At 39.7% G+C, this 25,986-nt stretch overlaps 1 protein-coding gene across 2 annotated transcripts in view; it reads right to left on the reverse strand.

Moving 5' to 3' along the window:
- The window catches only part of Heatr5b (HEAT repeat containing 5B), a 76,173-nt gene that overhangs the window by 40,462 nt on the left and 9,725 nt on the right, over positions 1 to 25,986 (reverse strand). For both annotated transcript variants that reach the window (XM_041630990.1, XM_041630991.1), the window contains 15 exons: positions 25,162 to 25,319; positions 23,412 to 23,661; positions 20,403 to 20,558; positions 19,577 to 19,827; positions 15,988 to 16,099; positions 14,591 to 14,743; positions 13,384 to 13,483; positions 12,499 to 12,608; positions 11,107 to 11,270; positions 9,936 to 10,111; positions 7,576 to 7,681; positions 5,789 to 5,979; positions 4,501 to 4,660; positions 1,687 to 1,876; positions 781 to 950 (listed from right to left, as the gene is read on the reverse strand). In XM_041630990.1, coding sequence (XP_041486924.1) covers positions 781 to 950; positions 1,687 to 1,876; positions 4,501 to 4,660; positions 5,789 to 5,979; positions 7,576 to 7,681; positions 9,936 to 10,111; positions 11,107 to 11,270; positions 12,499 to 12,608; positions 13,384 to 13,483; positions 14,591 to 14,743; positions 15,988 to 16,099; positions 19,577 to 19,827; positions 20,403 to 20,558; positions 23,412 to 23,661; positions 25,162 to 25,319 — 2,447 coding nt within the window. The remainder of the gene's footprint in view (positions 1 to 780; positions 951 to 1,686; positions 1,877 to 4,500; positions 4,661 to 5,788; positions 5,980 to 7,575; positions 7,682 to 9,935; positions 10,112 to 11,106; positions 11,271 to 12,498; positions 12,609 to 13,383; positions 13,484 to 14,590; positions 14,744 to 15,987; positions 16,100 to 19,576; positions 19,828 to 20,402; positions 20,559 to 23,411; positions 23,662 to 25,161; positions 25,320 to 25,986) is intronic.

Consider the following 25,986-nt stretch of genomic DNA (forward strand, 5'->3'; position numbering starts at 1 on the left):
TCTGCACTCCTGTTTTCTCCCAGGTTTAATCACATAATAACTGGTTCTTTAAGCATATCACACTTCTCATGCAGGGCCCTACATTTCCCGTTGGACACATGGATGCTGTGCTAGTCTACAAACTAAATCCTTTCCTGCATACTACACCTTAAGTTCTACTTTCCAGGAAGCTAACTTCTGAATGTCTGGCTTACGACAGGTGCTGCGTTACATATTCCTTATGTTACCCTTATGCCTTTCTTTTCCACTTGTTGCTTACTGAGAATCAAACCCAGGGCCTTTAACTGCTACACAAGTGCTTTACCACTGAGCTACAGCGGTTTTAGCTCTCACCTCGTTTGTAAACAGCTATTGTTCATTGACCCTTGTTAGCTATAAGCTTCATGATGACAAAGGCTTGATCTTGTCTTATTCATACACAGTACTCTGCCTGATGCCTTGCATATAGCAGGGTATCTGTAAGCAACTGTTGAGTGCACTGCAGATTGCGATGACAGCAGCAGATCTCAGATCTCAGACTGCCAATCAAGCTCTAAGAAACACAGTTCTGAGAGGGCAAGACTACATGTGCCAAGTCCTTACCTAGGAAATAAGTGGTTCATCAGAAATATTTCTTAAAATGCAAAAAAAAACCAAAAAGATAACAATTGAAACTTAAACTCTAAAACTTATGATCCTCACCAAACATATCTGTTTTGTTTTGGTCCAATTTGGCCTTTTGGTAAAGACACTTTAAAGCTCCCAAAATAAAACAATGAAACAACATAGCTATATACTTACACAAAGGCTAGGAACAAGGCTAGACAGATTGACATGCCGTGGGGCAAACATGTGAAGCTGCTGAAGGCAAGAGATGGCAGCTGCCTGAACGAGAGAGTCGGAATGGTCCTGCGTGATCGCACAGCCCACCAGGCAGGAGGAGCGGATGGTGGAAATGGTCGCTGCATTTCCTAACCGGAAAATAAAAGACGAAGTAAAATACAACTGTGTTATCAGTGTCTCAAAAACACTCCTGGGGGAACCATCTTCTAGATGACTCCTTCTTTCAATCGTTATTCAGTCTGCTCAAATACTCTGAATAGTCTCGAAATATGACTTCAAAACACAACTGTATTTACAAGGCAATAATTCATGTCTTAGAAACATATTCCTTTAAAAAAAGTCATACTAACCTTTATAACCACCAATCTTCCGCCAAATAACCAGAAGATTTTTCATTTTGTGGTTCTCTGCTTAACAAATGCTACAATTTTCATTATGATAATTTTAAATACTATTTGAATAATAAATATCTTCTTGCAGTAATTAAAGAAAAATATTACACATTTTCTGCATAGTAGTTTAATTACCAAATATAGGTATTTGAAATTTTCTTCTAACGTGAATTAAAATAATTTTATGTACATACACCAGTCAAGGAAATCACATGATCATGCACAAAACAAAACCTTGGAAGTTCATAGTCCTCTCTACTTTCATATTCTGTCTATAAAATGGAGGTAATACATATTGCTCAACTGTGTCATCATTAAATGATGACAATATAAAGTTGACCTCCTTTTGTGGATTAACTAATAAATGAAAATTATTAAAAAGGTTTACAAGCAACATGATGATGACACTGAGGAAATTGAGGGAACAGTAATTGCCCATGGGCTTTCTTTAGTTTAAAATGAATTTGCTTACCTTGCAGTTCTGGCCCAACAGTAGTTATTATAGCACCTAAACACCTGCCCAGACACTGATGGACTTCCGTGTGTGAAGGTGGAACTGTCAACAGCAAGGTGAGAACTAGAGACAATGTGGGTTCCACGTATCCACGGTACATTGGGCCGCTGGAATCTACTATCAAGGCAAGTGAATGAAGAGACCAAGTCTACAAGAAAACACAGTCTATTTCAGTCGTAAGGAACAACTGCAGTATACTGAATAGAGTATGCTAAGTTGTTGCAGTCATGTGGATATTTTTAAACATGTTCTGAGACAGAGTTTTGCTGTGTCGTAGGCTGGCCTTGAAGATGTGATCCCTAGCCTTCCAACTGCTGTCATGTGGCACCATGTGTGCTATATTTGCTTAAGCACGAGATGCTTGAGAAACAACAAAGGTTAAAAAAAATACTCAAAGAGTAAATGTGATTCAGTGACCCTAAAACCTGGGCTGTGGTAAAACTGGAAACAAGAGGGGAAATGAAGCGAATTATGTATCAACCAACCTAATAATATAAGTACAAAAACTAAAATGTAATAAACAATAAATATGCTTAAAAGTACATATGTGAATTATGAAGATTGCAGGTAAATGTGTGATGCTGTAAACAATCATTCTAACTGCTACTGCAGATCCAGAAAGACAAATGTTATGTTTTCTCTCACTGACAGAAGTTGGCACTGAATCCTCAGATATATGTGATTTTGAAATATTCATAGAGGTCATAAATTAACTATGAGATCAAGTGGAGGGACTTACAAGGGAGGGGAGATAGCACTAGCATAAAGGATTAAAAGAGAATAGTGGAGCAGAAAGGGTTAAACTGGGGTTGCGGAATGGAAGGTGGGGTAGGGGAAGGAATGTGGGAGAAATAAACTAAATAACACTAAAGACCTTTCAAAAAAGACATATGGGGTTGGAGAGATGGTTCTGCAGTTAAAAGCACTGTAACAGGGCAACAATGATCCTACTAGACAAGAGGCTGAAAAATAGAAGCCTACTGACAGGCATGAGTTAGTTCTTTTGGAGTCATTGGCCATTGAGGCCCCATAGACTCCCCCCCCCAAAAAAAATTAACAATTTTTGACATTGTTCCTGATTACACTTTTGAACTTGAAAGTAAGATCCTATTGATGAAGATAGTAGATTCGTGAGTCATAGACCAGGGCAAAATTACACTGTTATGGACCTAGAAGCTTCATCACACTGACTAGCTGCATAGTCTTGGAAGGTTCTGCCAGAAGAGACTAATCATCAGGTCATATCCAGTTATGAGTGCTGCAAGCTACAAGAATGAATGGCCAGGGAAGACATGGCCACTATTGGAATAGTGGCATGAACATCATAGGAGTAACCAACTATTTCTGATTGGATTTAAATCCTATTCTACAAGATGAAATCATGCCTGCCACCATTATCAGGCTAAGAACCTATAGCTAGATGGTCCTAAGCTGTAGGGGATATCTATTACCACTGTGGGGCTAAATGATACTATTAAACTGACACTTAGTGATCTATCGTTGTATTTATAGATCAATGCGTGTATCAATCTGCCTCTGAGAACCTTCTATTTGCAGTGGATGGAGACTAACACAGTGACCTACAACTGGCCCAAGTGCAGTGAATAAAAAACTGCAGAACTAACTCTCATCCCCAAAGGGAATGTACAGACTTCCAACCACAAAGCTTACGGATCACTGCAGAAGAGGAGGCAGAAAGAGAGTAAGAGTATAAGAGAACATTTCTTCTGGACACAGCAGGGAAGCTGCAGATATGAATTCATAGGAATTTCAAAAGCATGTACAAGCAAGACCAAACAACAGAAAGGAGAGAGGAGCTGGGCATACTAACCCATAGCAAGCCATGAAGATACTGGCAATTGTTGGCTGCAAGTAAAGGGAGAACAGTTTTCTCTAAGAGTGTATGTAGCCTCCAGTAGAAGACCACACATCAAAGAAGATTTAGGAAGTACAAACTGGTCTTGAATGATTAAAAAACAACAACAACAAAATTTTTGGGTGGGAAGGGAAGGGGGTAGTGAATTGAGAAAGAGTTAGGAGAGGGTGAGTATGATCAAAATATATTGTATGATATTCTCAAAGAACTTAAAAAGCTACATCTATCTATCTATCTATCTATCTATCTATCTATATAATACACACATAAGTATACACACACAGATGAATAGGCTTAATTAAGAGTAAAAGGTAGACTTTGAAGATTATGTTAAAAAATAAAATTCAGGGTTCCCTGACCTGTGGGGAGCCCAAGGACCGCCCACCTCTATCCAGGTCTCGTAAGGTGAGCATCCAAACAGCCTAGGCTCCCCCAAAGCCAGTACGTGCAGTAGGATCAAAAACCCACTGCGATTGTTCTTGAGTTCTCAGTATTCCTCATTGTCCGCTATGTTCAGCTAGTCCGGATTTATCCCATGCTTTCAGATGAGGGAGGGGGACTTGATCGGGGGAGGGAAATGGGAAGCGGTTGCGGGGAGGAGGCAGAAATCCTTAATAAATAAATAAAAAAATAAAAAAATAAAAAAAAAATAAAAAAATTCTTGCTAATGTCTATGGCAAATAAACTGAAATAACAAAGAAAGAGCATATAGTACATGTGTTCTACTAACTTTTCTGTCATAGATATCATTTAAAAATTTTGTGTCGGGCACATTCCTGTGATCTGAGCACTCAGGAGTCTGAGTCAGGTGAATAGAAAGTTTGAGGTCAGTTCGTGCAGAACAGGAAGACCTTGTCTCAAAGGCAACTGTAGAAAAATACTTTAACACTGTGTACCTGAACTTCAGGGGATGTCCCATCTTGAGCTAGAGCCAATAAGATGCTGACACTGGTTTTTAGGTGTTGTCCCGATCCTATGCCACCAACATAACGGTGCAAACAACCGAGGGCCAGGGAATGACCAGTCCTGGATACGACATCTCGAGCCGACTTCAGCCTGACAAAACATGATGCAACAGGAATTGTTTGCTCCATTTTCCTCTAGTAACAGTCTTATTATGAATCTCATACATAAAAGGAAATCATTCTGGAAAGTAATAGAACAAGAGTCCTTATAATTGACTTTGAACATAAAATTTACAAAGTATTTGTGGGGCTGAGGCTCGCTGACAGAAAACACACTCAGTGTGTACAAAGTCCTAGGTTCTGTCCCTAGTGCCAAGGAAAAGAAACTACATCCCGAGAAGACACAACATAATAAATTAAATTAAGAAATTTCCTTTATTTTGTCTTGTTTTTTAAGTGATAGGGATTAAGTCCTAGGTCTTGTGTACACTAAGCAAGCACTCTATCACTGAGCTATACCCCAGCTACTTATAATCAAAGTCTCTATAAAATGGACAAATTTCTACATACTTTATATATGTATATAAGAGACTTATTTTTATTCACATGTAAGTAAATTATATGTGGGTACCCACAGAGACCAGCAGAGGGCACTGGATCCCCAAGAGCATAGTTATAGGAAGTTGTAAGCTGCCTGCTGTGGGTGCTGAGAATTGAACTTGGGTCTTCTCAAGAAGTAGTGAGTATTCTTAATTGCTGAGCCATTTCTTCGGTCTCAAAAGTATATTTTTAGTAAATTTTAAAAGTAAAAGAAATATTGCATATAAATTTTAAAATAATTTACATTGAGATGTACTTATTATGCAAAACTTGCACAATAATCCTTAAATCTGCAGTGTAACTTTATTCCTTTTCTCCTCTAAAATGAGACCTTATTCCAGGAAGTAAGCAAAAGAAAGAGAAAAGTTGGGTAAAGCAAGGCAGAAAGAAGAGAGGACAGCGGCAGGTGCCTGTGGATGACATGATGGGGAAGTCTTGACTGAACGCTCTTGATTCCAAAAACTAGAGAGAAGCCAGGTCCTCTTTAGAAGTTCTTAACACATTACATCTCTCCCAGAATCTAGAGGGCCATAAATCACTGAACTGCAAATTAAGATGATTATAAAATTGCCCCTTGCTGTAAATCATGTGGGAAATACATACATAGTCTAGGTAACAGTTGCTGACTGCTTAAAAGACATCTTGACTGGTTGAGAAACGTTTTAGGAAACACACTTACTTGTCAAAGCTGTACTGGGCCATTCGAGCAATAAAAGATGCCTCTCCCACCACCTGAGCCATTCTTCCAAGGGCTTCCCCTGCTGCACACCGTAAGATGGGGTTTGGGTTGTCAAGAGCGCCCATAACCAGTGTCAGAGCAGATTTACGAACTTCCTCAGGTCCTAAAGTGCTCTTGTTTTCAGCTAAGCCCTGTATTGATTTTAGAGAAGAATAATGGTATTGATTCATAATTCATACTGAACAAAGAAAAAGATATGTTGCGATCTTAGGAAATCCAGGTATCTTTACAGATTACATACACTACACCTGGGGCAGACACCTACTAGGTGGACTGTGATCACGTCCTAATGTGACTTCAGAACATGTTATTAATAATCACAGTTCATGGCAGAATTTCTACCCAAGGGCTAATACTCAATATTCTTTTGGGCATAAAGGATACTGTAAGATTAAATTGAGCACTAAACCTCAATACTGTAGTGAATCCGAAACTGATTCATTTGTATAAAATTCAGTAAAAAAACAATATGTGGCTCCAAGTTGTTGTTCAGCTACTTAGGAGGATGAAGCCGGAGGAAGGCAAGGTCTGCCTATTTACACAGCAACCTCAAGACCGGCCTGGGCAACTAGCAAGACCTCAACTTCAAAATAACAATTAAAAAAATGAGCTGAAGATAGTTCAGTGATATGTGCCTATGGATTCAATTATCAGTGCCACAAAAAAAATAAACAAAACAAAGAACCTCACAATTATGTGTGAAGTGTACAATCAATATATATGTAAAGACAGAGGAGGAGGCAGTAACTGAATGATGACAGAAGTTTGTCTTCTGTTCGAGCTACACCTGCTGCTTTGGAATTTAACTTTCTTATCTGAGATGAAAAACGTTAAGCCATGGTGCCAGCAGAGTGTGTTAACTAGAGAAAAGGCATTAGTCACGTCTGTGTAGAAAAGTGCAATATGTACCACGATGTTAAACCCACTTCTCCCAACTGCTAAGGGCCACCATGACCACTTCACTGCTCAGATGTCAGTGTCAGTCTAGATTTAGGGCATATATCAAAGGCTGCATAAGTAATCCCACCCGTGTTAGCCCTGTAATCAATGCCTGTTTCCTTCCCCAACACCATGCTTACAAAGCGTGACTTAAGGAATCCTTGTTTTATCACTTCTATTTTTACTTTTGTTGTATTTAATTTTATTATTAGAGCATCATTCTTTAATAATCCTAGCACTAAATAATATATAAAAGTTTTTAAGCTACCCATGATAACCTGGATACTATAATCATGAACTCTATTGAGCAGGCACTTGTTACTGTGTTGCATAGTATAGAAACTGAAGTTCAAAAAGGTTAAGAGAATAAAGCCAGTTGACCCAGAGAACACTCCTTTCATACAGCATTCTTTCATTTATGAAATCCATCCTTTCCTGATTCAGTTTAATTCACAAATGGAAATTAAGATTTATTTCATAAATCTTTATTAGAAAATCAGATCTCATTAAACAGACAATCTCAGAAAATCCCAAAAGAAATTACTGGTGCTTGTAAAATTTGATGTTCAAATTGAAATGAAAACTTTTAAATTACTAAAATATAAAATACTGATTTAATTATAATAAGCCCATATAAAGTTTCTAGTAAATGTACTGAGCTAACATAAAGTCACGGTCTTCAAATGCATAGACGTACAAACACAAGTGCTATAATAATCTTGTAGGCCTGGCTTCTAAAGACACACTAACACCTTTCAGAGCATTTCTGATGTTCGAGGAGTAACTACCTTCAGGGCACTGAGAACGGCGGTAAATATATTGAGCTGCACAGCCTGCTGGCGGACACCCTTGGCTTGCTTAACACATTCAGCAAAGTGATCCAGCATTTGTAACCTACAGTAACAAGATAAGATCACATTAGTGGTTTTTAATTTAAGTATGGCTTAAAAACAGAAATAAAATATAAATAAGTTATTTATCATTTATATCCTCAGACTGTGTCCATTTCATTCCCACAGTTGATTGAAAACTGACTTTTACCTCCTATATTAATATATACTCATTAATATATACTCAAACAGAACAAGAAAGGAAACTAAATGTTAATTTTCAATTAGCAAAATAATAGTTCATAATTTCAGAGGTCTGAAACATTTACATCAGGGTGTCCAGAAAAATTTCTGATTTATAGTATATGATACGCTTGGCACTGAGTATCATATACCACGTTCCAGAGGCCTCTGTGGGAAAGACCAGATCCTGAGAGCTGTGCTGTCAGGCAGTGACAGGGCTGGTGGGGGTCATCGGTGCACTGGGGGCATGCCCTGGGGGAGCAGTTGGGACCCTGGCTTCGTCCTTCTTTCTCTCACATTGCTTTCTAGACATGAGGTGAGCTGCAAGGCTCCGCAATGCACTTCCACCATAACATGCTGCCTTACAACAGACACAGCAATGGGGCCATTTGATCACAGAGCAGAATGTCTACAGCCTTCAGCCAAAGTAAATGGTCTCTTTATATGTTATCGGTTTCAGTTATTTTTAAAGGACTACTGTAGAGCCCGTGAGTTTCTCCTCCTTATCTTTTTGACAAGGTCTTCCTATGCTGCTCGGGTTAAGACTCTTCCCCCTGCTGCTTCAGCCTCCCGAGGACCTGAGCTGCAGGTATCGCAGAGTTATGTCTCTTCACCTGTTCTAAAGTATTTCTAATGGGACAGAAGAATCGTTACCTATTTCCGTGGATAATTTTAATTAGGAAGAAAAGAGTGGCATAGTTTTAAACACTTTTTATTGCAGATTGTGTATTTATTTGTGTGCATGTATGTGGAGGCTCATGTGCCAGGTGAGCACACAGAAGTCAGAGGCAGATCTGTGGGAGTCAGCTCTCTCCAACTGTGAGAGTTCAAGGGTCAGACTTCTGTTGCCATGGCAGCAAGCCTCTGTACCTGCAGGGTCACCTCCTCAGCCCTTGTAGAATTTTTTTCTTTTCTTCTTTTTATTTTGATATGGGGTCTCTCTAAATAATATAACTAAACTCCATGTAGTCTAGGTTCTGTTTTTTTTTATTATTATTGTTGTTTCATCTTAAAAACATCTTACACAGGAGAGATGGCTCAGCAGTTAAGAGCACCTGCTGCTCTTGCAGAAGACCCAGTTCCCAACCCCCAGATAGTGGCTCATAACCATCTAAAACTCTAGTTCCAGGGCATCCAAAGTCCTCTTCTGACAGACTCTGGCACCAGGGACTCACATGGTGCACATACATACATGTAGGAAAAACATACATACATATAAAATAAACATAAAACATTTTTAAATACTCATACATGGATGGAACAGCTTACCACAACCTATTCAGAGATTTCAAGAAAGGTTTAGCTTTGGACACTTTTGTAAGTGTAAAAAGAAAAAAGAAAAAACAAACAAATGATCAAAAAAAATAAAAAGTAACTAAAAGTGAATTTCACAACCAGCTGTGTAACTTTGGCAAAATCACAACGTCTGGGGTTTGAATATGCTTATATTTAAAGCAGGGATATAATTTATAGTTTTTCAGCTTTAATGTTGTTTAATATTTATGTGGTACTCAATTGTACTTAGCAAGATCAAGCTTAGATACAAAAAGCAAATAATTAAAAGCAATTCATCAAATAACCTATACATATAAAGATATATTCTCTATTGGGTGTAAACAATGATACTCTAAGGCACGTTCTGTAAAAGTTAAGGGATCTGAAAGGGTCTTCTGGGAAATCACAACTACACAGACTGCTGCTAGGATCAGGGATGGAGGCTGTGGACGCGGAACACAGCAACCAAAATGCTCTGCTACAAGAAGATAGCTCTAATTAGAAATACAGCTTAATTTACAAACTGTCAAACCACTAGGATGAAAACTTTTTGGGTAAGACATGGTCCATAAAACAGTGGGTATTAGATGTTAATACACAGAGCAAAATCTTAAGTTTCAAGTTACATGGAATTTGCAGCCAATTTATTTTATCAGGTACATATAAATTATGCCATTAAATTCATGAGAGTACTGCTTAAGTAAAAACCTATGTTACTGAGGAATTAGCAGGGATGGAAAAAATCTATTCTTAAACATAATTTATATTTAACTAAATTACCTGGCTAACTTTACACTAACCTGTGTTTATAAGAAACATGTGGAAACACAACACCAAAAAGAGCTACGGATGCATCAATCACGGAGACTCCAAGAGGGAGAGGGCCGGGCACGGCTTCGCCAGCAGGTATCCGCAAGTAAATGGAAGAAGGGTCGTGCTCCAGAGCTCCGCTTCCAGACGCACTGTTCGGCTGGAGCTGCAAGAAGAACGTGAAGACTGTCCACATTCACCCACTAAGGTCTGGTTATCAAATGAAGTATGGGGGAATAAAATGTGGTTAGGCCTGACTGCTTTAAGCAGATGGAAATATAGTTTTGCCATTAAAAAAAGGTCATTATCAGAATCATCTTCTAGAGTCATACATAAGAAAAGGCATGTTCACTTCTTTGGTTTGTTTCGGTTTTTCGAGACAGGGTTTCTCTGTAGCTTTTTGGTTCCTGTCCTAGAACTAGCTCTTGTAGACCAGACTGGCCTCGAACTCAGAGATCCACCTGCCTCTGCATCCCGAGGATTAAAGGCGTGCGCCACCACTACCCGGCTTATGTTCATTTCAAACACTTGTATAATGCCCACTTTAATGTGCAAGCAAAACAGAATCCATTATAACAAAACCCATAAAAATGACTTTAGTGGATTTTTTTTTATTTGCTTGTGTTGAAGACAGCTTCTAGCTATATAACCCTGGCTGGTCTCAGACTCACTATGTAAACCAGGTTGGTCATGGACTCACAAAAGACCTGCCTGCCTCTCTCTCTCTCTCTACCTCTCTCTGCCTGTCTCGGCCTCCAGCTCAGAAGGACTGGGATCAAGGTCATGTGCTACCATGCATGGTTAAATGTTTTTTTCATATATAAAAACAATTTATTTGGTTTTAAATCTCCACTCTGTTAACTCTGATTTCTTTCTGACTAAATAAAACACTAACAACCAAAAAGCCAGTTAAATCTGAGTTTTGCCATAGATACAACCAAGTAACTAAATACAAAAGATAGTGAATGAAGACATTTTGCCAAATTCTACTCCTACTATTGACCTTTTCACCATTCATCCACCTCTCAGATGCTAGTAAGTGTCTAAGAAGGTGCAATGAACGGTCCTGTAGCCCAGGGGATCTTCTTGAGATGACAATGTGTCATAGGGCCACTGCTTTAGATTACGCTAGTAATGGTATTTCCTTGTATGTTTTACTACCTGGTCTTCAATTGACTTATGATCAGTTTCTTGGAGCCAGGAACCCAGCAGAACGCTGTCATCATAATGGCAGAGGGACCGAAGGAGGGAGGTCGTTGTATTGGCTGAGTTGTCGGTCAGAGTGAATTCTGCTACAAGTTCTCTAAGAAGTGCATTGAAAGATCCTAAGACAGAGAACATCAGAGCAGATTAAAATAATAATTGTCATGTCCACAAAAATCAGCACTGTGTTTACCAGGAAGAAAGTTAGCTTCCGTCCCTTTGTAAACGAGTCATACTATTTTCTATCCTTTCTTCTCTCCCTCCTCTCTTTCTCCTTCCCTCTGTGTCCCTCCCTCTCATTCTTACCAAGACAGGCAGACCTTGATGTCCTGAGCTCAAGTGACCTGAGACTACAGTTACATAGTATAATACAATTCTCATTCTAAAATTTATATTAAATATTTTAATGTTGATTTCCCCCACAACAGTTCTGAGGTGCCAGGGGATCCATGGGTGTTAGGCAAGTGTTCTCCCATTAGGCTAGATCTCCCAGCTCTTTATTTTTGTTTTAAGCACAGTGTATCACCAGTGCTAGCCTTAAACTCATGCCGTGACCAAACAGGTCTTAAACTCATGACCCTAGTGTCTCAGCCTTTCAAGTAGCTAAGATTACAGGCCTACATCATTAGACCTGGCATGTACTAGTTTTAACATACAATAATGGTATTCTCCTATTTGTTACGATATAATGCAGTTCGAGTCCAAACTAAAAGTAACATAAAAATGCAAAGAGTGAACAGAGCCTTTATTTCAACCATATTTTATGCTATATGACACTATTTATTAATTGTCCAATACATGCAAACACTGAATAGTTTTAGTTACCAAAGTAACTAATAGTCTTAGTTATCAAAGTTTTAGAAACAAAATTCGTGGGCTTAACAGTATTAGAGAGAAATTACTGGTTTGATATTACTTTATATACTTAATTTCTACCAAGTAGACTATTATTCTCCCATGATGGACACCTAAATTATTGGCTGTGTTACAAAATATATGGAGTAATCGGGAATAGTAATTTAAAAACAGACTCTGAGGGTAAATCAGCTGGGTCTGAATCCAAACTCTGCTGCTTACCAGGTAACACACAGGCAAATGTTCTCTTCACCTGAGAGTCTTCATCTACAGAAGAGGTGTTTGACCTCTTAAATTGGACTAGCATCAGAGCAAAATAATAATATACATAAAGAATGGGAATGGGAGCCAGAATATGATTTAAAAATAAACAAATATGAATGCCTTTATGTGAGGAAAAGCTTTGATAGGGGAATCCTCGTCCGAACTCCAATACTATGAAGAACTGAGAAGCATACTGAAGAATTCTTGTCAGATACTACACATTTTATTTACCTTCATAAGTTTTTGGAGGTAATAAAGCCAAGATGTCATAAAGTCTTAACCGGACCATTGCGGCACTAGCTTTCAGGTGGGCTCCGTGGGCCTTAATTACAGAGGGAATGCTGCAGTATTGAAGGTGAAACTGGATCAGTCAGCTGTCAGAACAAGCAGCACTATAAACACTGAACGAGGCCACTCAGCAATGCATTGAGATGTTTCCAGAGTACACTGATAAGATAATCTGTTTTCTGTTAGTTTTGAGACCAATAATAATAAAATTAACAGAAACACTTCAGAATACAATGCTTTTTAAACCACACCATTAATACAACTTTTAAATTCACTTTACAGTTTAGAGCCAGGCGGTGGTGGCGCATGCCTTTAATCCCAGCCCTCGGGAGGCAGAGGGAGGCGGATCTCTGTGAGTTAGAGGCCAGCCTGTCTACAAGAGCTAGTTCCAGGATAGGAACTAAAAGCTACGGAGAAACCCTGTCTCGAAAATTCAAAAAAAAAAAATACAGTTTAGATGCTTTCTATATGAATTAAGAAGTACAAAAAATGCTAAGTACATTTTCATTGATTAATATACAAAATTCCTGTGAGGACCAGATTTTGAATCATTCAGTACACACATTCATGTTGGGTGGGCATGGTGGCACATCTGAAATACCAACAGTTGGGAGGCAGACACAGAAGATCCTTAGAGCAAGCTGGCTAACTGGCAAGGAGCCCTGAGTTCAAGAGTGAGTCCTGGCCTCAGCTCAACATATAAGGTGAAGAGTGACTGAGGAAGGGATCCTATGTCAACCTCTGGCCTCCACACATATGTACATGTGAACATGCATACATACATGCACACACCACAAGATGTTAACTTCATCCAAACTGTTTACTTACTGTGACATCATGGTCATGGCACATTCGATAGGAGTCATTAATTTCCTAATTGCATCTTCGGTTAAGAGCTCAGGACAATGTGCAACAAAACTCCTCATGGCTAGAGAAAAATTTTTAAAGATTTAGAGAAATCTTCATGAACCTAAATAAACGCTAAGCATTATAAAGCGGTAAGGACAACTACAGTTCTCTAGCCGGGCGGTGGTGGGGCACACCTTTAATCCCAGCACTTAGGAGGCAGAGGCAAGTGGATCTCTGTGAGGCTGAGGACAGCCTGGTCTACACAGTCAGTTCCAGGACAGGCTCCAAAATCTAGAGAAACCCTGTCCACAAAAAACAAAGCACATCTACAGTTCTCAATTACTGTAAAATGGAAGGTGTGTCGAACCAAAAGAAAAGCCAGGAACAACTACAGAGAAAAATTATCCGAAAAGGAATGGAAGATAGAAATGGAGGGAGGACGCTATGTTAGGAGGTTCTGAGCAGGAATTCAGATGACTACAAAGAAAGCAGGTTGAAGGCTTGATAGGAGTGAACAGATGGTCTATGGAGGAATAGCTATGCCCAAGCACGCCTCAGATATGCAGGAGCACACTGGCAACCCTGCCCGCCCGACCCTTAAGTCTCTCTCCAACTGGAGGGAAGGAAACATTTTTTTTTTTAATGCTAGGAGAAACCAAAGCAGAACAGAGACCCACAGAAATTCTAGTTCCCAAATAAATAATATGGAACCTGCCGTATCCACCTTTATGGAATGCCGGGGTTTGAACAAATAGTAACAGCTACACACCAGGGAACAATACCAAGAAAAGTGGTTTCATAATGCAAGGAAAGGTAGCTTCAGTTAGCAGATGAGCTTGCTTCTCTGTGTTGGACATGTGACGTGTGCCTGCAACTACTGGGAATAAAGGAGCACGGGCCCCAGCGCCTGACCTGACACTGTCACACTTCTCAGGTCTTGGCTTCATTTGTACTGCATAATAACAACATTCTGGCTACTGTTGTGATGCTAGTTTTCTATTAGTAGCAAACTGGACTTATTTATAAAGTTTCTGTAATGTAAGAGTCCACAAATTAAACAACAGATATTAAAATAAAAACTTAAAGTGATTCTTCCATTACTTACAAATATTTTGGTGACAAAAAAAATCACTAAATAGTAATATAAAAATATTCTGAAAGTGCTTTCCATGTTTTCAGTTCTTACCACATAAAGCTCCAGCACGACCTTCCAGTGTTACCTGCCAGGTAAAAGAATCTCCCCGGGCCTTCTCAGCCTCCAGTTCCTTTAAGGAACGGGGGAACACGTTTCGCCACAATAGCAACATCTTGGGGAGGTGGTAACGAACAACAGACGGTCCTAAGCAGCAAATAAAGAACACAAAACTGCAATTATGATATATACAAAAACAAAAGTCAAAGAAAGTGTTCACTGGGTAAGACAATACAGGCCTGTAATCCCAGCGCATGGGATGTGGAGGCTGGAAATGAGGCCAGCCAGGGTTACCATGAGACCCTGTCTCAACAAATGAAAAGCACCAAAACCAAAGGACCAAAGAGAACACCAGCAGCGGAAGAGGACCAGAGTCCTAATAAGTGCTCTCAACACCTCTGTCATTTCACTCTATCTTTTATGCTTAAAATTAACTTTCCTTTCAGAATGCTTTCATCTGCTGGGTAAAATAGGAAGTACCAAAACACAATAAAATCACCTTAAAAGTGTTGGTATTTTTTAGTACATATGTGTACAAGATGTTATTAAAATTTACCTTGAATACATTAAGAATACTGTGTTCTATAGTATCCATAATATTTGGTGAGAATTTTCCATAAACACATGTGAACATGAACATAGACACCTACTTTCACACACACAAGTTCATGCCCCTCCATTTGTGGGCAGTGTGAGTTAGCTACATGGAGAAACACAATATTTACATTCCTAAGATATTCATTAAAATGAACCAAGAACATACTTAACATAAACTTCTGGAAAAGAGCTAGCAATTTTTCTTCAGAAAGCAGGTCAATACAGTGCCCAGGGGACAGACTTTAACTTCTTAGTGTGCGCACACCCACTTTGTGGAGCGAGCGGGAGAACTGAGAGGCAGCTCTAGTCATGGCTGTAAAACGCACTTCTGTCCCATGCACAAGGCTAGACTTTGCACCTAAGATTTATCACAGCGCTCAGGAAAGTGAAGCAGCACCAGGACCGCAGAAACAGGACTTCTCCACTACTAAAGCCACGACTCCGCTTGGGCAGTCCCATTTTTGCCCATAGTCTCACCCAAGACTCCGCTCCAGCAGTTTCAATTTCCCCAACAGTCTCACCCAAGACTCCGCTCCAGCAGTTTCAATTTCCCCCACAGTCTCACTCCTCCAATGACTTTAAACTCGTTAAATAAACCATGACTATTCTTTTGGAAAAGGTAAAACTTTAGAAAAGTTTGAACTAAAAAAGTAATTACTGGAAAGAAATATCAACTCCTGAATAATAGATAATACATTTTTATCATTTTTAACCTCATTCAAAGACTAAATACTTTTAAATTAAATCTGCATTAGGGCCACTGACAGCTACAGAGTCAGCCAAGGTGCTTATACCTAAAGTCATGAGTGCTCCAAGCAGAAGCCAGCCAGCTTGGGTGCGCTGCAGAGACAGCCTGCTGTTTTGAGCAGCAGTCCGTAACAGGTCTTCAGCAATACTGACTACCATCTGCAAGAGAAGTCGGTGAATAAGCAATAACAAACAGACAGCTTGTGAATGTTACTAAACCGGCTGTCCCTTCCTGCTCTTGCGAGCATATTTCCAGAGCCGCCCGATGGAACGCTACTCTGCTCCAGCACCAATGGCTGCTGATGACCCAAAGTGTGCTGTGTAGAGTAATCGCTGGCGTCATGCTGCCCAGTTTCATCCTGACCCCACCGCAGACTGGCTTTCTAATATGGGCAACTTAACATCTTTGCCTTAGTTCCCACCTTGTAAAACAGGAGTGCCAACCTCATCTTTGCCCGGGTTAAGTATGTCAGTACAGGACTGAAACTGGTGCTAGCCAAGGTAACCACTTAAGAAACTGTATTATTTACTGGTACTAGCTATTATTCAAGAACTTGTTGAACCACTGTGAGGCATCTGCCTTCAAGCTAATCTTACAGAGCACAGAGACTAGATAGCGAAGATTCAGGGAGAATGAAGGAGAACGTAGCATACGAGTAAATGATAAAATACTATTGAGTAGTGACAGTAGGCAAAGGAAAACTAACACAGACCAGGTGGTTTTGGTGAGAATTCAGAAAGAAGGTTGAACCTGGGCCTGTAAACAAATAGGCTGAAGTCTGACAGAGAGAACAAGAAATTTTCCTGTAAAAAGGCCCAAAGGCTGACAGGGCATGAGAAAGATCAGGAGGTTAATCTGAGCAGAACAGAGGGAATTCGGAATGAAGAGGCAGACCACAGATCCAATTCTCTGTCAACCAGATAGAAGACTGTATTTTATTCTGCATATCAGGTAGCCCCTTAGGAACACCAAAGTGAAAAGGTGTGGGGAACACAGGAGACCGAAGTTCAAGTCGGAAAAACCAATGAGGAAACAATCAAATTGAAAAGGTGACGAAGTCTCGAATCCTCAAGTAGCAGATGGATGGAGGTCTAAGTGTGACAGAGAAAGGAGAGCGTAAAACTGAAGCCTGTACCTGCCCTGATGTAGGATCCCCTCTGTATGCTGGGAATACCATTGGTTAATAAAGAAACTGTCCTGGGCCTGCACAGAGCAGAATAGAGAGAGTCAGGCGGGGAAAACTAAACTGAATGCTGGGAGAAAGAAGGCCGAATCAAGAGAAGCCATGGAGCTGCCACAGGGGACAGACACTAGCCCTAAGCAGGAACCTTGCTGGTAGGCCACAAGCCTCGTGGTAAAATATAAAATAATGGAAATGGGTTAATTCTAGATGTAAGAGCTAGCTAATAAATGCTTAAGTAATTGGCCAAGCAGTGACTTAAATAATAGTTTTCTGTCTGATTATTTCAGGAGTCTGGGTGACCAAGAAGCGAACAAACAGCCTCCTTATAACACTGCCCAAGTTAAACTACAAACAATATTTACACACACTTAAGATTCCTAGAGAAGAGGACAGTATTATACACTGTAATATGTATATACTAGCAAGTAAGAAAGTAGTATATAGTATGTATGGCAGTAATATGTACTATGTATATGTGTATGTATTAGTATACTACTAGACTATACAGAGTATGTATTATGATAGTAGCATACACTATGTGTATATATACTATGTATGATAGCACTATATGCTATATATATAGTAGTATACTACATAGAAAATATACTACAGAGTATGTGTTATGATAGTAGTATATACTGGAAAGAAAAGGAGATAATGGCTTATTAAAACAATTTAATTTTTAATTATTTTTAAATACTAAATATGGCTATAGATTATTCTCTGCCATTTTAAAACAAGCAATGTAATTATTTTTAAAAACTGAAAAAACACCAGGCACAGTGACACTTAACTATAGTCTAGTTACTCAAGAGGCAGAGACAGGAAGACTGGCGCTCAAACAACACACACACACACACACACACACACACACACAATCTGTCTCTCTCTCCAAAGTATACTCAAGAACTCAAGAAATTGCTCATCAAAAGAACAAATAATCCAATAAAAAATGGGGTACAGACCTAAACAGAGAACTCTCAACAGAGGAATCTAAAATGGCTGAAAGACACTTAAGAAAATGCTCAACATCCTTAGCCATCAGAGAAATGCAAATCAAAACAACTCTGAGATTCCATCTTACACCTGCAAGAATGGCAAGATTAAAACACTGATGACAACTTATGCTGGAGAGGTTGTAGGGTAAAAGGAACACTTCTGCATTGCTGGTGGGAGTACAAGCTGGTACAGCCGCTTTGGATATCAGTATGGCGATTTCTCAAAAAATTAGGAAACAACCTTCCTCAAGACCCAGCAATACAGCTTTTGTGTATATACCCAAAGGATGCTCAATCATACCACAAGGACATGTGCTCAACTATGTTCATAGTAGCACTATTTGTCATAGCCAGAACCTGGAAACAACCTAAATGCCCCTCAACTAAAGAATGGATAAGAAAAATGTGGTATATTTACATAGTGGAGTACTGGTGCAGGAGAATTGTCTGTATTCTGTCAATCATGTTTTAAATAAACGCTGATTGGCCAGGCAGAAAATATAGGCGGGAAAACCAGACAGGAAGTAGAAATGATGTGATGAAAACAGGAGAATTCTGGGAAGGAGGAAGTTGATTCCTCCCACTACTGCCCAGATCACTGAAGCAGCAGGATGTGATCTGCCCCACTGAAAAAAGGTACTGAGCCACATGGCTAACATGGATCAGAAAAATGAGTTAATCAAGATGTGAGAGTTAGCCAGTGAGAGGCAACAGCTAATGGGCCAATCAGCTTTATAACTTATAGAAGTCTATGTGTGATTTTCTCTGGGACTAAACAGCTGGGGGACACAGAAAACACAAACAAAACAAGCCTGGCTCCCGTTCATGTTACAGAGTACAGCACAGCAGAAAAAAACTAATGACATCTTGAAATTTGTGGGCAAATGGATGGATCTAGAAAACATCATTTTGAGTGAGGTAACCCAGACCCAGAAAGACAAATATAGTATGTACTCACTTATAAATAGCTTTTAAACATAAAGCAAAGAAAAACCAGCCTATAACTCACAATCCCAGAGAACATAAACAATAATGAGAACCCTAAGAGAGACATACATGGATCTAATCTGCATGGGAAGTAGAAAAAGACAAGATCTTTTGCTTGAGTAAATTGGGAGCATGGGGACTATGGGAGAGGGTAGAAAGGTAGGGGGAGGAAAGGAGCAGAGCGGAGAAAAAATATAACTCAATAAAAACTATATATATCAGAAATAGGGTTATGAGTTTTAAATGATTATTACATAGCTGTTTTTCTTCTAAAATAAATTATAACATGATACTATACACAGATAAAAACTATTATTCCTAGGAGGACTAACTATCTGATTTCAGTTAGGGTCTGCTAACTACAGTCCACATTTCCAATTGTCATTTGATTGCCTGGCTCAGCATTAAGGACAGTAGAGCTCCATCAGGAAGCAGAGCCCACGCCAGCATGCAGACTTCTGTCATACCTTGCCTTTGGCATGAGGAATGCCCAAAGGACACTGATGCACTCCACCCAACAAAGCAGCCATCGCAAAACTGTATCCACTAACAGCTTCTGGTGAAGTCTTCAGGTTGTTGAGCCGTTCTGCACACCTATCTAGAAATGGTGTCACCTGGAAGGGCAATGCCACAGCCACACAGCGCAGACACCATGCAGCAGCAAGCCGAGCAGCCATGCTTGGATGAAGAAGCACGGAAGTCACAATCTCCAAAAGTCCTAGAAAGAAAATCCCAAAACATTATCTCTATTGAAGAAAAATGATTTCAGTATAATAATTAAAATATCAGTCCCTGTAATTTCAGTTCCCTACCTTTCCCATAAAGCACTTTTGTGGTTCATAAATAGTAGGATGCTTTAAAGGAACATATTGTGCAAAGACTATAATTACATCTAGTGAAATATAGAAGTTGAAGTTAGGCATGGTGACTCATGTCTGTAACCTTAGCACTTGGGAAACAGAGGCAGGCAGATCTTTGAGTTTGAGGACATGCTGGTTTACATAGTGACTTTTATGCCAGTTACAGCTACTTAGATCTGCCTTCAAAAAGTAAATAAGTAAAGTTGCTATGAAGTTATACAAAAGTCTTCAGCAAAGTTTGACCAATTAGAAATATTTCTCACAGCTGATTTGTCTCATGAAACTTTTAATATTTAATTCAATATTCCTATTACTGTGAAGATGAATTTAAATACAACCCGACGATCTGCTAGTCATGATAACAAGTAACTGAGAGTTAAATTCCCATCAGAACTCTAATCTGAAACATTCCAGCAGGCCCTAGAGGCCGCACCTATGGACGCTTCCTGAATTAGAGGAGAGGCGGTGGCACTCAGGCTCTGCACCAGGCTCCCGAGCTCCTGGAGGGCACAGACCATGACGTGCTGGCTCGCTGCAATGTCTGCTGCTCCAGATTTGTTCTCACTGCTTGTATCATTCACTACAGCCTCTGAAACACAGAATCAGGTGTTGATGTGAGCGAAATGAGCAGTGATTGTCTTTTAATCTATATGCCTCAGATCCGTTTTATACCAGCTGATTCCTACATGTTAGAAACTATGCAGTTATTGCTTAGTGGCAAACTTGTGTAACAAAGTACTGATTGAGTTCTTAGGGCAGGGACTCACGTGCAGATTCCTCAGAACAACTTGCTGGAATTAGCTCTGTCCTGCCACGCTTGTTCTCGGGACTGCACTCAGGCCATCAAGCTTAGTGCCAAGCACCTTCAACTGCTGAGCTGTCTTGCCAGCCCTGAACTGACATTAACATACTCTTGGATAGATTCACAACAATGCTAAAATACATACTGTATAGGTGTGCTGCTTCCAAGAATACAACTTAGGAGGAGCAGGAATTCACAACGTTTTGCAAAAGCAGACTCGGATACAGGGATGGACCTCATTAGTAAAGCACTTGCCTTGCATGCTTGTGGTCTTGAGTTCAATCTCTAACCCCACAGAAAACAAACAAAAAGAAACCACCAACAAAACAGATTTGGGGGTAAAAGACTTAGGTTCTAATAGCAACTGCATGTAAGTTCTGTGACAGGCATGCTACTCGATGTTGCTGTGTCGAGTTCCTCATCTGTAAGGGGACTTCCTTACCTGTGTCAAAGGCTCTTGTGTTGACACCCTTAGGTTAACAATGCATACACAGCACTCAACCCATCCTGCTACAGAACACATCAGTGAGCATAAGTAGCTGTCATTATTGTTATTACTGCTGCTTCAAGTGCTCCAAAATACTAGAGGCCTCGCTGTTAAATTACTGACAAGAAAGCAGATTCAAAAGGGAAGTGAGCTTAAATTTACTGCACGCTCCTCCCTGTTCCCACTTGCCTTCAAGTCTCTTCCTAAAACCTCTCAGTAGCCACTAGAATTAAAATGTATTTCATGTGAGACAACTAAACATGCCTTGACAAACTACTAATTCAGAGTACAGTCTGGCTCACAAATCCCTGCCTGATATAAACATGTTGCTGCTTAATTCAGTAATTAGGATCGTTAAGGTCAAATAGCTAGTCTATAGTCATAACATTAATGCCAACCACTTAATACAAGGCTCCTGGCACTGAAACACTTGAAGGAACATGTGACTCTTTCCCCAGTTGTGAATACAGGATAGATTATTACTTAGGTATACCTAAGAATACCTCGTTAATTCAAAAACCCTTTCATTAATAATCTTCAGTTATCTCTATGTACTTAAAAAGCTTGTTAAGCTATTAAAACGACAAAACAACAACCAAACTGTACATTTACTTTGTTAACATTATAAGACAATTAAATGATTATATATTCTGATTATATTTAGTTAGATCCTTATTTTCAAAGACCTCCTGGGGCAATACGATTTGCCTCACTAAAATTAGTATCTATTTCCAGTGGTGATAAAACTAAACTGTCTGATACATTTCTAGGTTGCCTTACTTAGGTCTGTGAAGTGCATCACACACCCTACAAAGGCAGGAACTCTGTGCCATTCATTTAAATCTTGTCACTATTCTTCATGGCTCAGATATTTAATGTTATCTATGGAATGACCCCTTTCTGGAAAGAATTTCTTTCCAGGGCTACAGCTGAGTGGAAGGGGTAAGGTTTAAGTCCTATAGCACAGGAACGTAACTAGGTAGAGACAACCATGTACTACAGAACAGCTGGGAGAGAGGATGTCAAGAGTTTCCCGCAGAGAGGGCTCATGTGTGGGGTGGTGGACAAGCCACGTGCCCTGATCTGAGCATGACGTGTGAATAATAAACGCTAAATTGTCACACTTTATGATTTCTTAAAATTATTGAACTTTTAAAATATATCATGCAAGGGGCAGACGGTTGTCTGTAATTATTACTCTCTACGTCTTCAGGTTAAGTCTATTAGAGAAGTGAAAGAAAAACAACAAAAATATATTTTTATATAGGAGGCTTCAAGCAGAAAAATGACAACAGATAATCTCACACAGATAAAAAACAACACACTAGTGTATTCTGGGAAACTTAGAAGTAGCACAGGTACAAGGAATGAAACCAAAACCCGAACCTTACTTACTTGCCAGTCTTTTTTTTTTTTTATTTTATTTTATTTTTTTTTTTTAGTTTTTCGAGACAGGGTTTCTCTGTAGTTTTGGAGCCTGTCCTGGAACCAGCTCTGTAGACCAGGCTGGTCTCGAACTCACAGAGATCCGCCTGCCTCTGCCTCCCGAGTGCTGGGATTAAAGGCGTGCGCCACCATCGCCTGGCCATGCCACTCATTTTTAAAACTTGGTTTCAATACAATTATGTGCTGCTTTAATATTTTTTTAAAGTACTCAATAAAACTGACTATGAGGAGCTAGGGCAAAGGCTCAGAGGACAAGGCTAGTCCCAGCACTCACATGGTGGCTCACAACCATCTGCACCTCGAGGTCCAGGGGACCTGAGCCCCTTCTGACCGCCACAGGCACCAAGCATGCACATGGTGCACATGTGAATTTTCACACAAACATTCCCTCATAAAATGAGTTAATTTAATATAAAATTCATTTTAAAATTACTATGAAAATCAGTCCCAAAAGATACAAATCAACCAGAGATGTTAGTATTTATTAAGAATAAAAACCCTAGCACTTTCAAGACTGAGGGAGGAAAACTGAAAGTTTGAAGTCAGCCCGGGATACATAGTAAGACCCTATCCAAAGACAGAAAGGAAGGAAGGGAGGGAGGGAAGGAAGAAAGGGGGGAGAGAAGAAGGGAGGAAAACGGGGAAGGAGACTAAACTACATGGCTAGGGTCATCAGCATCACACACGGTGACAACATTTTCACTTACCCACTGCTTTCATCTGTTTTCCAATAGCCTGGCAGATTTCCTTGGCAGCTGCTATCTGGGCTTTCTCACCCAGCAAACTGCCCACAGTGGCTCTCAGGATGAAGGAGACACATCGCCTTGAGTACACAGCGTCCACATGTGTGTGTGTTGCTCGGGGATGGGAAACCAGATCAAGCACATGTGACAGAAATGTGGCGAAGCTACGCTCCAGCCACTGACCACCCAATGTGGTCACAAAAACAACGTATGCCTATAAACACATTAGGACACAGCCTTAGATTCCTCTGGGCAAATGAACAGAAGCACAGAAACAACAATAGCAGCATACAAAAAAGTTATACTTGAGATTAAAGCATAGCAAAGTTAAATTTCACATTTTTTAAAAAACACTTCTGTCACAGGAATTACTAGTAGGATTTTTGAATGAAACAATTCTTTGTTTTTGTTCTTTCTGTTTATGTGTGAGGCAGGGTCTCATTGTGGAGTCCTAACAGGCCTGGAACTCACTATGTGGACCAGGTCTGAACTCACAAAGACCCACCTGCCTCTACTAGGACGAAAGGCATGTACCACCATTCCTGTACTGAATAAAACAATTATTGAAAAGAGCCAGGCAATCTCAGCATTGAGGGGATCACCTCAAACCCCAGGGCAGTCTGCATCACGGTGAGTTTCAGGCCAGCCTGGACCACAGCGTGAGACACTGTATCTAAAACTCCAAGTCAAAAACAACACAAAGTCTCAAGATAAAGCCACCCGCGAAGAACACAAAGGGAATGTGCTGAAGGTGAAAAGGAAAGCTAAGTCCATTCGGGATCAGTCAGGTAACAATGCGGAACAGAAACTCACATCCCACACAAACACCAAGAGTTGCAGTACACCTGCCAGGGAGGTCCCCAAGACAAGCCGAAGGCTTCCATCTCAGTTTTGTTTCAGGGACAAGGCACCGTTGTGGTGACTTTGACCAGGAGCATGAGCCATGTTATCTTACCAGATGTTATCAGATCAGTAACCACTAGTAATTACTTTGAAATTATAATTCCAAGTCACATTCAATTGTATATCCATCAGAGATTAGTCACTGACAAATCCAATCCAAGCATAAATCAATTATTTTTAGTCAAGAGGTATATGGAGAACATTATAATCTAAATGCCTAAGTTATTAAAGTCTAAATACAGTTCTAAACAAACCAACTTACTTTGTTATTTTTAAGGACTTTATTGCTTCTGATTTCAATTTAATTTTATTTCATGTATTTACTTTTTGAGACAAAGTATCCACTATGGAGCCTAGTCTGGCCTTGAACTAAGGATGGCCTATCTCAGTCTCCGATGCTCACTACCATCTTAGACAAAACTTACTTTATAACTTATGTGTTGTGAAATAAAATCTGAGGGGTTTTTTTTTTAGATGTTTACATATACATAGTAGAAATGGACTTATTTATACATCAAGAATTTAACTTTTAGTCTGGGGATGTAGCTCAGTGGCAGGGCACTTACTTGTCTAGAATGTATAATGCCCTGGGATCTAAAACCCAGGGCCCCTCCCACCTCAAAAGAAACAAGAAAGAAAAAAAGAGAATTAACCTTTCTTACATGTATGCAATAAAATCTGGAATCTGAATTAATCCATTCATGGGTTAAATTTTTTAAAAGAAACCAGACACTAAATTTTCTCGTATGTTGTTATGAAAGTCTTCCGTGAACTGACCTGTATGGAATTTGTTCACACATGCAATACATACCTGTGTCACTCCGACTCTCACTTCGCGGTTAACAGACCCTCCGACTTTCAACATTTCTCCTCCGCTCTTCAGGAAACCTGACCCTCCACGCAGGAATCCTGTGGCCATGAGTTCTAAAACCTCATCAAACGTTGCTCGCTTCACATTCTGACGCATGACTTTATGGAAGACAAGTAAGTTTAAGAGCAAATGAGTTTCTAAAGCAGAATTACTAACATTTCTAATATTCTAGTTAAGTTTTCAAGTAATGATTTTTAAGAGTATTATAATATAGAAAAGGTCACAGTGTCTTATAAAAAGCTTGAATGCATTTTCGAAGCAAAAAAGTACTAAGAGGAAGAAGCTAGGGAACAAGTCAGTAAGTCTGTAGGCAGATTAGGAACAGTTACTATGTGCAGCCCCAATAAGAACACCAGGCGCCTGTTCCTGCCACTGCTGACAGTTCTCATTCCCAAATGAGGACACAGACAACTTTTTTCCCCTCCTAAAGATCTAATTCAAATTTTTATTTTTGTGGAAGTGCATGCTTCTTCCTATGTACATGTAGGAACCGACAGAGGACCGAAGAGGGCATCAGATGCCCTGGGACTGGAGTTACAAGTGGTTGTGAGCTGCCCAATATGGGTGCCGGGGAAGAAATCAGGTCTGTGGAAAGAGTTGCAAGTACTTTTAACCACTGAGTTATCTCTCCAGCCCCCAAAAGGACCTATATAGCAGTTACCAATGTATTAAACTCCAGGTATCAAATTGCAGGGAAAGTGTCATTGAGGTTCTTTCATTTGATGAAGAAGATATCTAACAATTTAAATCTCTTTAAAGTGGCCT

Source organism: Microtus oregoni, unplaced genomic scaffold (assembly GCF_018167655.1).
Source record: "Microtus oregoni isolate MIOR12 unplaced genomic scaffold, Mior012 000036F_ref0000092, whole genome shotgun sequence".
In the NCBI taxonomy this organism is placed as follows: Eukaryota; Metazoa; Chordata; class Mammalia; order Rodentia; family Cricetidae; genus Microtus; species Microtus oregoni.